At 49.4% G+C, this 11,290-nt stretch overlaps 1 protein-coding gene across 1 annotated transcript in view; it reads left to right on the forward strand.

Annotated features, from left to right (window-relative positions):
• Positions 1-11,086, forward strand: part of KIF14 (kinesin family member 14) — a 49,085-nt gene extending 37,999 nt beyond the window's left edge. The window contains exons 23-29 of the mRNA XM_060142010.1: positions 516-740; positions 911-1,092; positions 3,623-3,781; positions 4,375-4,497; positions 8,093-8,167; positions 8,752-8,890; positions 9,253-11,086. Of these exons, the coding sequence (XP_059997993.1) occupies positions 516-740; positions 911-1,092; positions 3,623-3,781; positions 4,375-4,497; positions 8,093-8,167; positions 8,752-8,890; positions 9,253-9,635 (1,286 nt within the window). The 3' untranslated portion in view covers positions 9,636-11,086. The remainder of the gene's footprint in view (positions 1-515; positions 741-910; positions 1,093-3,622; positions 3,782-4,374; positions 4,498-8,092; positions 8,168-8,751; positions 8,891-9,252) is intronic.
• Positions 11,087-11,290: the final 204 nt, after the last annotated feature.

Below are 11,290 nucleotides of genomic sequence, written 5' to 3' on the forward strand. Positions count from 1 at the left end.
TAGACAGCTGTTTGGCTTGCACCTCTTTTGGCTGTAGGGTACCTAGAGCAGGGCTGTTACAGGAAGAGCTGCCGAGAGGTCTCCCTTCTAACGTCGTTTGCTCTATTACTGCCTGCTTTTCCAGCTTATAAATTAATTAAGCTTATTTTACTTATATTTGATGTGTTTATATTATTTTATGCAACTGCCATTGTTTTCACCAACTCACAGTTCCTTAGGTGTTACCAAAAAGTAAATAAAGAAGGAGGTTAAGCCAGTGGTGACGTGGGATGTTTGGATTCCCTGTCATCTGTGTCTGTAGCCGCTAAGCTATGGATGGATGCTGTTGAGAGGTTGATTGATTCTTCTGTGGAATTGTGTTTTCCGCTTGGTGTATGGAAGTAAGGTGTCCTGGAGTAGGAATAGCCTACTTGGAATGTGTGGCCAGTGTTCTGTGGCCGCTTGCACTGATGGGTTTGCTTGCAAGTATCGTCCCTGGAAACGAGGCTTGAGGTGGCTGTTTTCTGTCGACACAGGCTTAGCAGGGAAGTCAAGCCCCGTGTACCCAGATTCAGCAGAATCCTTTCTTCCCGGAGTTTGCAAGGAATTGATTGGCTCATCGTTAGAGCTTCTTGGACAGAGTGACGATGAAGAAAACACTGTCGCGGACAACTTGATTAGTAATTTCCTTAAAATCCACGACGGGATACTCGCCGTGTCCAGAGCTCATGAAGAACAGGACGAAGACGGTCAGAGTAACGGTGAGCAGCCCCTGCCGCCCGCTGACGAGCACCGCGGTTCCCTGCTCCGTTGTGCGTGGCTCTGTCACCTCTGTCATGCGGTGCCCGGCGTTACAGTGTCTTCATGCAGATCAGACGTGAGCTCTCGTACTCGGGGGTCACTTCTCATCACTTTTCTTCTTCTTCCGAAGTGTTCTCTGATCGAGCAAACCAGTCGCTCGCTGTGCAGGTGGCGAGCGCCTTCGAGCGGCTCGTGGTGCTGACGAGACACTGGCTGAGCGGCGTCCCCCCCAGGCCCGGCACGGGGGCTTCGCCGGCCGAGCTGAGACGGGAAGTGAGGAAGCTGGGAGGCTGCTTACAGTTGTTTCTGCAGGTAAAGTGATCTCGGCTTATCGCTAGGAGAACTCATCTGTTCAGCAAGTGTTTATCGACGCTCTCCTGTTCGCATCTTGCCCAAAATGCAACCCTTAGGATTTTCAGAAGCGCTTTCTGTGTTGAAATCCCAAGACTGTGGATGTTGGATGATTGATCGATGGCAGCGAGACTTCCCAGGGCTTTCTGCGCCCCGGGCACTACAAATGTTAACTCCTTCAGTCCTCACCGCAGCCCCGGACGTGGGCACTGGTGTTGTCACCCTTTATCAGTGAGGAAGTGGAGGCCGGGAGGGTGTGTCAACTGTTCACAAGTAGTAGGTCATAGACTTGGGCCCAGGTCGCCGTGGACCCGCCCCCCCACCCCCACCCCGGGCCGTGCTGCCTTCCGCGGGGGCTGCTGGGAAGGGGTTCGGGGTCTCGCTCTGGTTACGGGTGGGGCTTCGGTGCGGGGTGAGTTAGTCACAAGCCTGCTGGCACGGGGGCAAGGAAAGTCATCTTGTTTCCCTGTTTACCTTAAGTCAGATAAGAAGGCTTGGCTGTAGGAAGAGGAAAGGTGAAAGCTTCCTTCCTCTCATAAAATCTGGAGGCGGGCTTGGCGGCTGCCTCGGGACCCCGGTTCCTTCCGTGCAGCTCTCGGCTGGGCCCCGAGCGTGGCCCCAGGCTCTGTGTCTACCGCGTCCAGGGCTCCAGGGAAGGTCAGTGCACGGGATGGAAGAAGGGGCCTTCTTCTAAGGAGGTTTCTGGAAATCGCCACATGACATTCCTATTTATGTATCTTTGGCCAGAACCTCCTCACATGACCACACGTAGCTGCAGGTGTCCCTGGGAAGTGCATTTTCACTCTGGCAGCCATGTGACCAGGGCGGACTGGAGGAGAGGGACATGGGGGCTGGTGCTGGAGAGACCCCGCATCTGCCGATGCCCGCACCTCCTCTGAGAGGCTCCGCACGTACGAGGGGCCAAGGCAGAAACCCAGAGGGACAGGCTTTGTAGCGAATGTTCTAGATGCTTGGACAGACCCTGTAGAGCCTCCCAAGGCTTCCCGGTCCTTCTGCTCTAGTGGATGCTCAGTTGGCGGCAGACGCCTCCTGGGAGGCTCTCTTTCTGACTGAACTTATGGGTCCAGTGTTGAAACTAGACGTGTGGTTTCCATTGTCCATTATTCTCCCCTAGGAGGTCTTTGTGGGGCTCCCCGAGACCTGGCCACACATCCCTCCTATTAGCTCCTCTGATAATAACCCTGTACGTTACCCGTCATGCCGTTTAATGCACTGTGTCGGTGTGGGCAGTGAGCTCCCGGCAGGTGGATGGAATGTGGTGTCCTTTCTCACGAGGACTCGTTTTGTGATCGATGCTTGGTTGGGTCCTTGTTATTGAATTAATTATAAACTGACATTGGACGAAGGGTCACTTTGGATATAGGTCACGAGGAAACAGAGTGACCGTCACAAGGAGGGTGGGCTGCAGACCGGTGAGGATGGGGGACAGAGGCAGGAGGGCTCGGACAGCGCAGGCCCTGAGAGCGCAGGCCGCAGGGTCACCCCCAGCCGCCTGGGCTCCAGCCGCGTGGTCGCGGGAGGGCTGGGTGACTCGGTCAGCCTCAGATCCTGGAGGCGGTGCAGGATAGGGAAAACCCAACCCAACCCGCCGCGGGCGTTTGGAAGTCCGGTGTGTGAACCGGGGCTGGATTAGGTGTGCGTGTGTCCTTGCACAGACTTTGTGAGTCTCCTGTTGCCCACCTAGAAAGTGAAGCGGCAGTGCCAACCTGGCGAGGCTGCTGTGACGGCCAGTTAGTTGGCTGGTGTTACAAGAAAGGACCGCAGGGGACCTGGGGTGGAGCGTTCTCCCGTCTCTTCCGTCTCGAGGAAAAGCACTTTGACCATAACTTAGGGCTGTGGCCTGTTGCCCTGTGAGAAATGCTTTCCATAAGGAATCAGGGCAGAGAGGACGGGTGACCTGGAGGGGGAGGTCAGCGGAGCTCAGGAGACGCTGAAGTTCAGCTGGCAAAACTGGATTTAGGAACTAGGCTCTGCTTAAGTGTAGCCTGAGCATCCTTACCTTGCAGTGATACAGGCAGCATTTTCCAGGAGGCAGACCCGGGAGGGGTGCCTGAGCCGCCCTCCCCGCTCCTCTGGGGGACGTGGGGGAGCCTTTCATCTGCAGGGTTTCAGGTCTTCCCTCCCTTTTCCCTTCCCCTCCCCACCCCCCATAGTAGGAAGCGTCCTGGTCACCCATCCGTCAGACGGCCCCGGCACAGGGAGCACTCGGCCGCCGTCTCACGTCTGGCTGCTGCCTGCTCCCCTTCCGTCTCCTGTTAGTGCAGAAGCTCTCTGAGGGCAGCCTGTGTCCTAGTTGTATCATCACCGTCAGAAGCTATGGGATCGCACGTTGTCTGGTCCCGATCGGACTTTGATGAAGCATGGTCACCGTATCGATGAATGCAGAATCCATTTTCTTCACACCGGTCTTGTTCTTACCTCCCCTGGTAATCTCACGTATCCGATACCCTGGTCCATTTTTATCTCACAGGGATGCTCTTCAGATATTTCATCAATGGTGAAAGAGGCTCAGAAGCAAGTGATCCAGATCGTACACCAAGCCGTCAAGTACGCGGGGCAGCTAGCAGCTCTCAGCGGGGACCAGCTGCGCTCCCTGGAGAGCAGCGACTGCGGGGCTGCCGGCCTCCAGGTAACTCGGGAGCGTTCGTGGTGGAAGCCTTCATCTCGGGGAACAGTAGGGGCTTCTGAGAGTGGTGTCGCTAAGCAGGATGAGTAGCAGCACATCCTTTACTAGTTTAGCAGGAGATTGAAAGCTGTCCCAGTCTAAGTGGTTAAATGCACCTGATGATCTGGGATCCTCGCTGTGCCTTCCAGATCTTTGGCTTGAAGGTCTGCCATGTGCCCTGGAGGGTGGGTGCTCAGCCGGCCAACATGTGAAGAATGTAATTACGTTTGCATGTCATTCTAGAAGATGTGTATTTGCTTGCTTTAATTATTCATGCTACTGAAAACATAATATTGTATTAAAACGTTCTAGCAACACGGTGTCCTGTCTAAGAGGATGAACATTCTTTAACATATAATATGTGGGATACAAAATTACAGACTGGCTAATTTTTTTTCCTTATGCACCGTTAGTTCTTATTCTAGTTTTTGTTGAATTAATCAACTTGGAATGTATTACAGTCCTAAAATAAGCAGAAAATATAACTTAATTATTTGGTAATTTAAAAAGAATATAGAACTTGAATTTGCCAGTTAACGCTTAAAAACTTTTCCTAGGATGATTTCATGGGTGCTATTTGTGATGGTGTAGGCTTGGGAATGGAGAGTCTCCTAGATTCTGGACTAGAAAAAGCAAAAGAGCTTGAGCGTGCACTCCGAAGGCAGAGTCCCCGAGATGAGGTAAGACGAGCAAGGGGATGTCCTGTATAGTACCAGCCGGTATGTAAAGCTGGTTTTTAAACATAGTTTAACTCAGTCAGTGACTGAGGTTTTTATAAATCTATGTATTTTAGCTTGTGTTGGATTGTTTTTTACTGAAAAGGCTGTTGACGTCATCACTCATGGTGACATTTCCCAGGTTACACCTGAGTCACTGCAGCCCCTTTTGTGGTTCGTGCTTTGCCGGTCCTGCCAGGGCTGCCTGGGGATAAACTGAGCGGACAGAGTGTGTCAGCGACCCCTAGTGGCCACTTTCCGCTTCTCTTTTTCTTCCTCGTCTTTGTTCAGGACTCTGCTCTTCCACTTGAGAATGGAAACTACCATTTATCGATCCACTGTCTTGAACAAGGGGAGTTCACATCAGTTGTCTCGTATCAAGATATAGGACCAAAGGAGATGTGGGTGGCCTCCTGGGACAGGCCTGTCCCCACCTCCTCCAGCTAATTCATGTCACAGTACAAAGCCAGTGCTGGCTCACAGGGGGGCTGTGGGGACCGGCTGGATCTTGCCATTGGAGGACCTGTGTGTGTGACCCGGCTCCGTCACCTTCCAGCAGTTGTTTACCGAGTCGCTCAGTGTTCTGAGCCTGTTTCTTCACCTGTCATGTGTGATAACACCCATGGCACAGGTTGTGAGCCGATTACTTATTAAGTGACTCCTGGTAGCAGGTACTGGACCAGGTGTTTACACGGAGTAGAGGTGACCCTCACTCACCACCTTGCGGGGGGCGGTGGTTACTGCCGGTCCCGTGGCTTCACTGAGCGGGGGCACCTAGTCTCCCTGAGTCGGGGTCTTACGTTCTACCTGCTTGACTCCCAAAGTCAGCCTGCCACGTGGAAGTCACTGACCATGCACCGGTCTTCTCTGTTGAGAGTTTGTATTAGTGAGTCGGGGATTCGGAAGGTAGAAGTTCAAACCTTGTGACAGTGGATTTCAGGTTGGTCTGTTCTAGAGTCTTGTTGTAACACCTGTTGTTAGAACCACGTCTGAAGGAGCTCCCCGGGGACACTCGGGCTCCTGAGGTCACCCGCATGGGTGAAGATTTACGTACGTGGTGGTGATCTGGGGAAGGCAGGTGCGTGGAGGGCTGTCGGTTCCCACCCCTCTGGGGCGTTGTTTACAGGAAGGCGGGGAAAGTGAGAGTTCTTTTTTCCTCTTAGGGAAGCCTTTGCGTTGGTGTATTTCTAGCTCCCTTAGCTGAGGGGAAGCTTCTCATGTGAGCCAGAGGGGCTCCCCGTCCTTCCGTCAGATGATGGGGCTTTATCTCTGCCCAGGGCAGCTCAGAGCTGGGAGACGCTGGGTTGCTTCCCCAGGTCCCAGGTAGCCTTGAGCAGCCGCCTGAGCCTCGGCTGTACCATTTACAAGGTGAGGACGGACCATGCTCACTTCCTAAGCTGCTCTGAGCATCCTACGAGATTAAGAACAGCGTACAGGAAATCCTAACCGTAGACACTCTGCTTGCACTTTCCTGTCTCACTTTGTGTCTTGTTTTGTTTTTAAAATAAACACATTCCAAAGGAGCTCACATTGTCACTGCCTCAAGGTCTGTGGGTCTAATTGTGTCCAGGGGGCACGAGGCTGATTTGGGTTCCTTGATGCGGCTCTGCAGGCAGGGCGCTCCGCCAGCGCAGCTGACGCTGGAGCCTGGCTGTGCCCTGCAGCAGTGGCGGTGACATTCATCACTAACACTTTACTTATCGCTGTTTGCAAAGTAGAATTTCCACTGGCAAGGAGTGCAGAGGGTGCAGAGTAAGTTAATGAACAGTGCAGGTGGAATAGTGCTTGTGGGTGTGTTTAGCGGGTGCTGAAGCAGGTGCAGGTGTTGGCGCTGGTCTTTTTTTTTTGAATTGTATTTTATTTATTTTTGTATACAGCAGGTTCTTATTAGTCATCGGTTTTATACACATCAGTATCTACATGTCAATCCCAATCGCCCAACTGATCCCACCACCCCCACCCCCACCCCCGCTGTGGCTTTCCCCCTTGGTGTCCATACGTTTGCTCTCCACATCTGTGTCTCAACTTCTGCCCTGCAAACCGGTTCATCTGTACCATTTTTCTAGATGTCACATATATGCGTTAATATACGATATTTGTTTTTCTCTTTCTGACTTCACTCTGTATGACAGTCTTTAGGTCCATCCACGTCTCAACAAATGACCCAAATTCGTTCCTTTTTATGGCTGAGTAATATTCCATTGTATATATGTACCACATCTTCTGTATCCATTCGTCTGTTGATGGGGGCGCTGGTCTTGTTTTGAGGAAGTAAACGGCTAAAGGGTCAGGCCCCTCGTCACAGAATTGACGGGATCTGCATTTCCATGTGGACCTCTGCTCCCACCCCATCCTCTCCTTTCCTCTCTGCAGAAGGCCACAGCAGTGTGCTCACGGCGGGGGTTTAGTTTATCGTATTCTTAAAAGTTAAATTCATAAGAACCCACAGAAGGAGAACAGATATCTGAAGAAATACAAAATCGGCTCAGACATAAGGCATTGGAGTTGTATTTTCAAGCTGGAGTCAAGAGGGATAAAACAGAATTTGGGTGCTCTTTTTTTTTTTTTTTTTTTTTTACCACAGAGAGGAGATTTGAGTTAGACCCAGGGAAGGGCTCTGTGGGAAAAGCCAGTTACATGCTTCAGCAGCTCGCGTGGCAGAAGTGCTGCGGGACACAACCAAGCAGCACAAGCCACAGCTTAGAATGCGGGGGGAGGGAAGGGGTCCCACCCGGGTTCTGACCTAGGCCTCGGGGTCTGGTTCCATGTTGTAAAGTGAGGACAGGCGCGTCTGCAGCATGGGGCCGTGGTGGAGAATCAACTGAGCATCAAGTGGTAAAGCACGTGAAAGTGAACTGGCTCAGACAAAGATACGTGCTGTGTGAGCTCGTGTGTGTGTAGAATCTAGAAAACCCACGCTCACTGAAACAGGTGGGTGGAGCGGGGGGAGAGTGGGCCGGCGGGCAGGGGGTGCAGACTTGCAGCTGTAAGATAAACGAGTCCCGGGGGTGTGACGTGCACGGTGGTGGTTGACAGTACTGTGGTTTATGTTTGAACGCTGCTGAGAGAACAGATCCTGAAAGTTCTCAAGAAACAAAATCGTGTAACTGTGAGGCGACAGATATTAACTAGACTTGCGGTGATCATTTTACAGTACATACAGGTATTGAATCATGCTGGACACCTGGAACCAATACAGTGTCTCTGTCAGTTTATCTCGGGGGACTGGTGAATGCATGTAAAGTTCGGAGGGTGTGATCTTTTTCTGGACACGTTAGTTATCTCACCCCCTTCCAAAGGAGGTTTTGGAAATTTCTTTTCTATAAATATTTAAGTAGGCAAATGCTGTTACTACAGCAAACATCAGAGGGTATCCACATTTAATGTAGAATCTGTGTGTGATTTCTTTAGAAAGAAATTCCACTTGTGTGATTCAGACACTCCAGTCTCGTGACTACTAGACGAGAACTCTTTTCCCTGGCAGATCCCGTGGAGTTCCAGGGTTTTTATACTTCTAAGTAGTTATTTGTATAACAAAATATTTTAACTTTCTCTATAGGTTATCAAGCAGATGAAAGCTAATGCCGTAGGATTGATTGAATCCCTTGAAAGCCTCTTTACTGAGTGGAAAACAGTAAGAAAAGCATTAAATTGTTTCTAGGTTTAATTTTGTTTAGTGTACTTCATTTGGCTCCAGCGTGGATGTGTTTATTTCAGTTTCTGTCTTTAGCCAGTGACTCCTCTGTGCACGTCTAGTAGAAGCAGGTACAGTAGCTCTCAAGCTTCTTCCTCTTGGCGTCCTAGCTTACTAGGTTTAGCGATGGATAAAATAGTGTGCAGAGATTGAGTAGTAGTCATGTATTTTATCTGTTTCTTCCTGCTGCTGGTTTAGTAACGGTCAGCTTCTGCTTGAATAGTCAGCAGAGGCTAAAAAATTGTGTTTAATAATCAGTATGCTCAAAGATTTTAAAATACAGGCAAATTAGATAAATTATTTTATTCTCATGTCACAGGTAAATAGAAAAATATTATAAGCTAAGTATATAATCAGTGTGTTACAAAGGAGAGAAATTTCTGTGGCTTGAAAGTGTTTGTTTAAATAAAATAAACGGGAGATATAAAGTTGAACCCTTAAAAATTAAATAAGTTTATCTTTTATGATGTTGGTTAATAAATGGTAGGTACTGCTGTTTTAAACTATGAACTTTATTTACACAGAAAAGCTTCAGAACTCAAGTACAAGAAGAAAATTCTGGATACCAAGATTTGAAGAAGATGCTTAATTTTGCCCCAGAATTCTTGAAGTTAAAACATTGCTTAGAGCAAACTATTCAAATTATTATTTCTGCGCTGAGAGGTATACACTGCAAATGGAATTTATGGTTAATCAGAATTTGACAGTTTGAGGAATCTCAGACATCTTCTCGTTTCTAGTCTGGTTCATTCACTGGGGCCTGCTCAACGCTCCTTCACTGACGTTAATTACCTGTAGGAACTTGTGGGATTGAGTTCCCACTTAGCATCTGTAAGTTCCTCTGCCTCAATGACTAGATCCTAAGAGGCAGGTTGCTTATTTAGCAGATAAACTGAATAATCTTAAGTGGTTTCAAATTGCCTTGAGGGGTCACTTTGGCTTAAAGGGCGTCTCGAGTCCATCACAGCGCTCACTACCTGGTGAGGAACGCCGAGGGTGACGGCCTTTCCCTTCTCCTTGCACAGGGCACCGCGGCCACGTAGCACTCCTCCAGGACTGTGTCCAGAGTCTCTGCAGCTCGGCCAGGGGTCTCCACGGCGACCGAGCCCGCCACAGGGAGCTGGAATCTCGAGCTACCTCACTCCTCTTGGGTTTTGAATTTGAAGAAAGACCTGGTTTGTTGGGACCCTGGGAAGCTTGTGATGGGGATCCCACAGCAGCAGGACGAGAGCAGCCTGAGCCAGACAGGCCCGGCCCCCGGAGGACCCGAGGTGTACCCAAGCGGGTGTATGAGCTCCCGGGCCCGGCCCCGGGGGGCTCAGAGCAGGGCGCGCTGCCCACCCAGGAGGGCGCTGGTCGGGGATCTCCCACCGCCGGAGAGCAGAGTGACCACTTCACAGACATCTAGTCTGTGGGTGGCCTCCTGTTGGGTGTGGACATATAAACGCAGTGGATCCTGACTTCAGATGCCTGTGTGTGCACCCAGAGGTTTCCCAGCAGACGGTTTAAAACAGGTATTTACTATGTTGGAACTTTGTGGCAATAGGATGGAATTAGGAGTTCAAAGCCCAGTGAGCAGCCCTTCCTCTGGTTTTCCATCGCCTTGAATTGTAAGTGTTCATCTTTGACGCTGACGTGCAGTCTCTGGTTGGCTCACTAGCCTGTCGGTAAAGGGTTTTTGTGGTGATTGTGGTGATTGTGAGTTATCTTCCTGTGAGTGGAAACTTTTGTGCCTGTATCTGCGCTCCCCTGCAAATAGCAACGATGAGTTTTATGGTGAAACTGCTAAAACAAGTCTAACCAGAGCAGCTTAACTTGCCCCGGTAAATCTAAAGCTCTTTCTTGAAGGGTTAACTGGCTGCTGTTCTGAGTAGTGTGTTCAGGACACAGTTTCCTGTTTCTTTCCAAATTATAAGGCGCTTCCTAAGTATGGTACAGTTTACATTAACAGTGCGGCTTGCTGGCATACTAGTTTACTTCGTTATCCGTTGGGGGTCATATTAGGGGCTGTGCGAGCATCATTTACAACCAATTAAATACTGCCAGAAGCACACTTGACGGTTAGATGAGGTTGGGAGGCCAGAGGCTGGGTCGTTCCTTGATAATCCTTGTTTGATAAGCGAGCAATGAGAGCTTGTATGTGATTTGATGACGATTAAAGGTCCTCACTATGTCTCACAGCTTTATCTACAGTCAGGTAATAAAGATGACATTGTACTTCAGGCGTCTTCCACTGAGGAAATAGTTTGACATTTCTGACGGCAGAAATGTATGTAAACTGAAGAGATACACAGTGACCTTGCTTGGGTGATGTCAGGCATTTCCTGGAGAAGAATTATTTTAACTGACCAGGCCTTTCCCTCGCAGACACACTGCGTGCTCGGCACGGCTGCTGGGAGCCAGCTGTCGGTGCCAGGGCTGAGTGTGATGCTTTTCTCATTGGGCAGAGCTTGTTCTGACACAGTGACCAGTATTTATTTACGGTGTTAATGAACCATGTGTCTTCAGGTGCTTTGAAATGGTGCAGTGTAAGAAATGTGCTTTTGTTTTCTTTTTCTTTTATTTTTGGCATTTGAGCTTGTATTCCTTCTGAGGTTCCGTGTGTATTTGTCGTAGCTGATGCTCTACCAAGTGGCACTTTGATCTGAAGTTTTACGAAGAGTAGGTGTGCAGACAAGGATCCTCTCTGAAGGTCTTAAAGTATTAGTTCGGTGGGTTTTATCTTAATTTTCAGTATTTAATCTTTACTTTTGCTTTCTAAACTCATGACTTCATTGGTCAGAAACCTTTTTTTTATTGTCTTTGTAAAATTTTGTATATACATATATTTATACTCTGGACCGTTACATGATATTTGAACCAAGGGTGGAGAACATATTTGCTATTAGAATCATGTGTGCTAATAAGACATGTTATAATAAAGGAAATGCCTTCAACAGGTCTCGCCTTGTGGTCTCAGTTCTCACTCCTGTTTGTAAAGTTAGTGTCTGTCGTCCTTTCCCATCACCAGTCACAAGACCATTGTCATTGTGCCCACAAGGCCGCCCTCGGGGGCACCTGCCA

This window comes from Lagenorhynchus albirostris, chromosome 2, assembly GCF_949774975.1.
Source record: "Lagenorhynchus albirostris chromosome 2, mLagAlb1.1, whole genome shotgun sequence".
Classification (NCBI taxonomy): Eukaryota; Metazoa; Chordata; class Mammalia; order Artiodactyla; family Delphinidae; genus Lagenorhynchus; species Lagenorhynchus albirostris.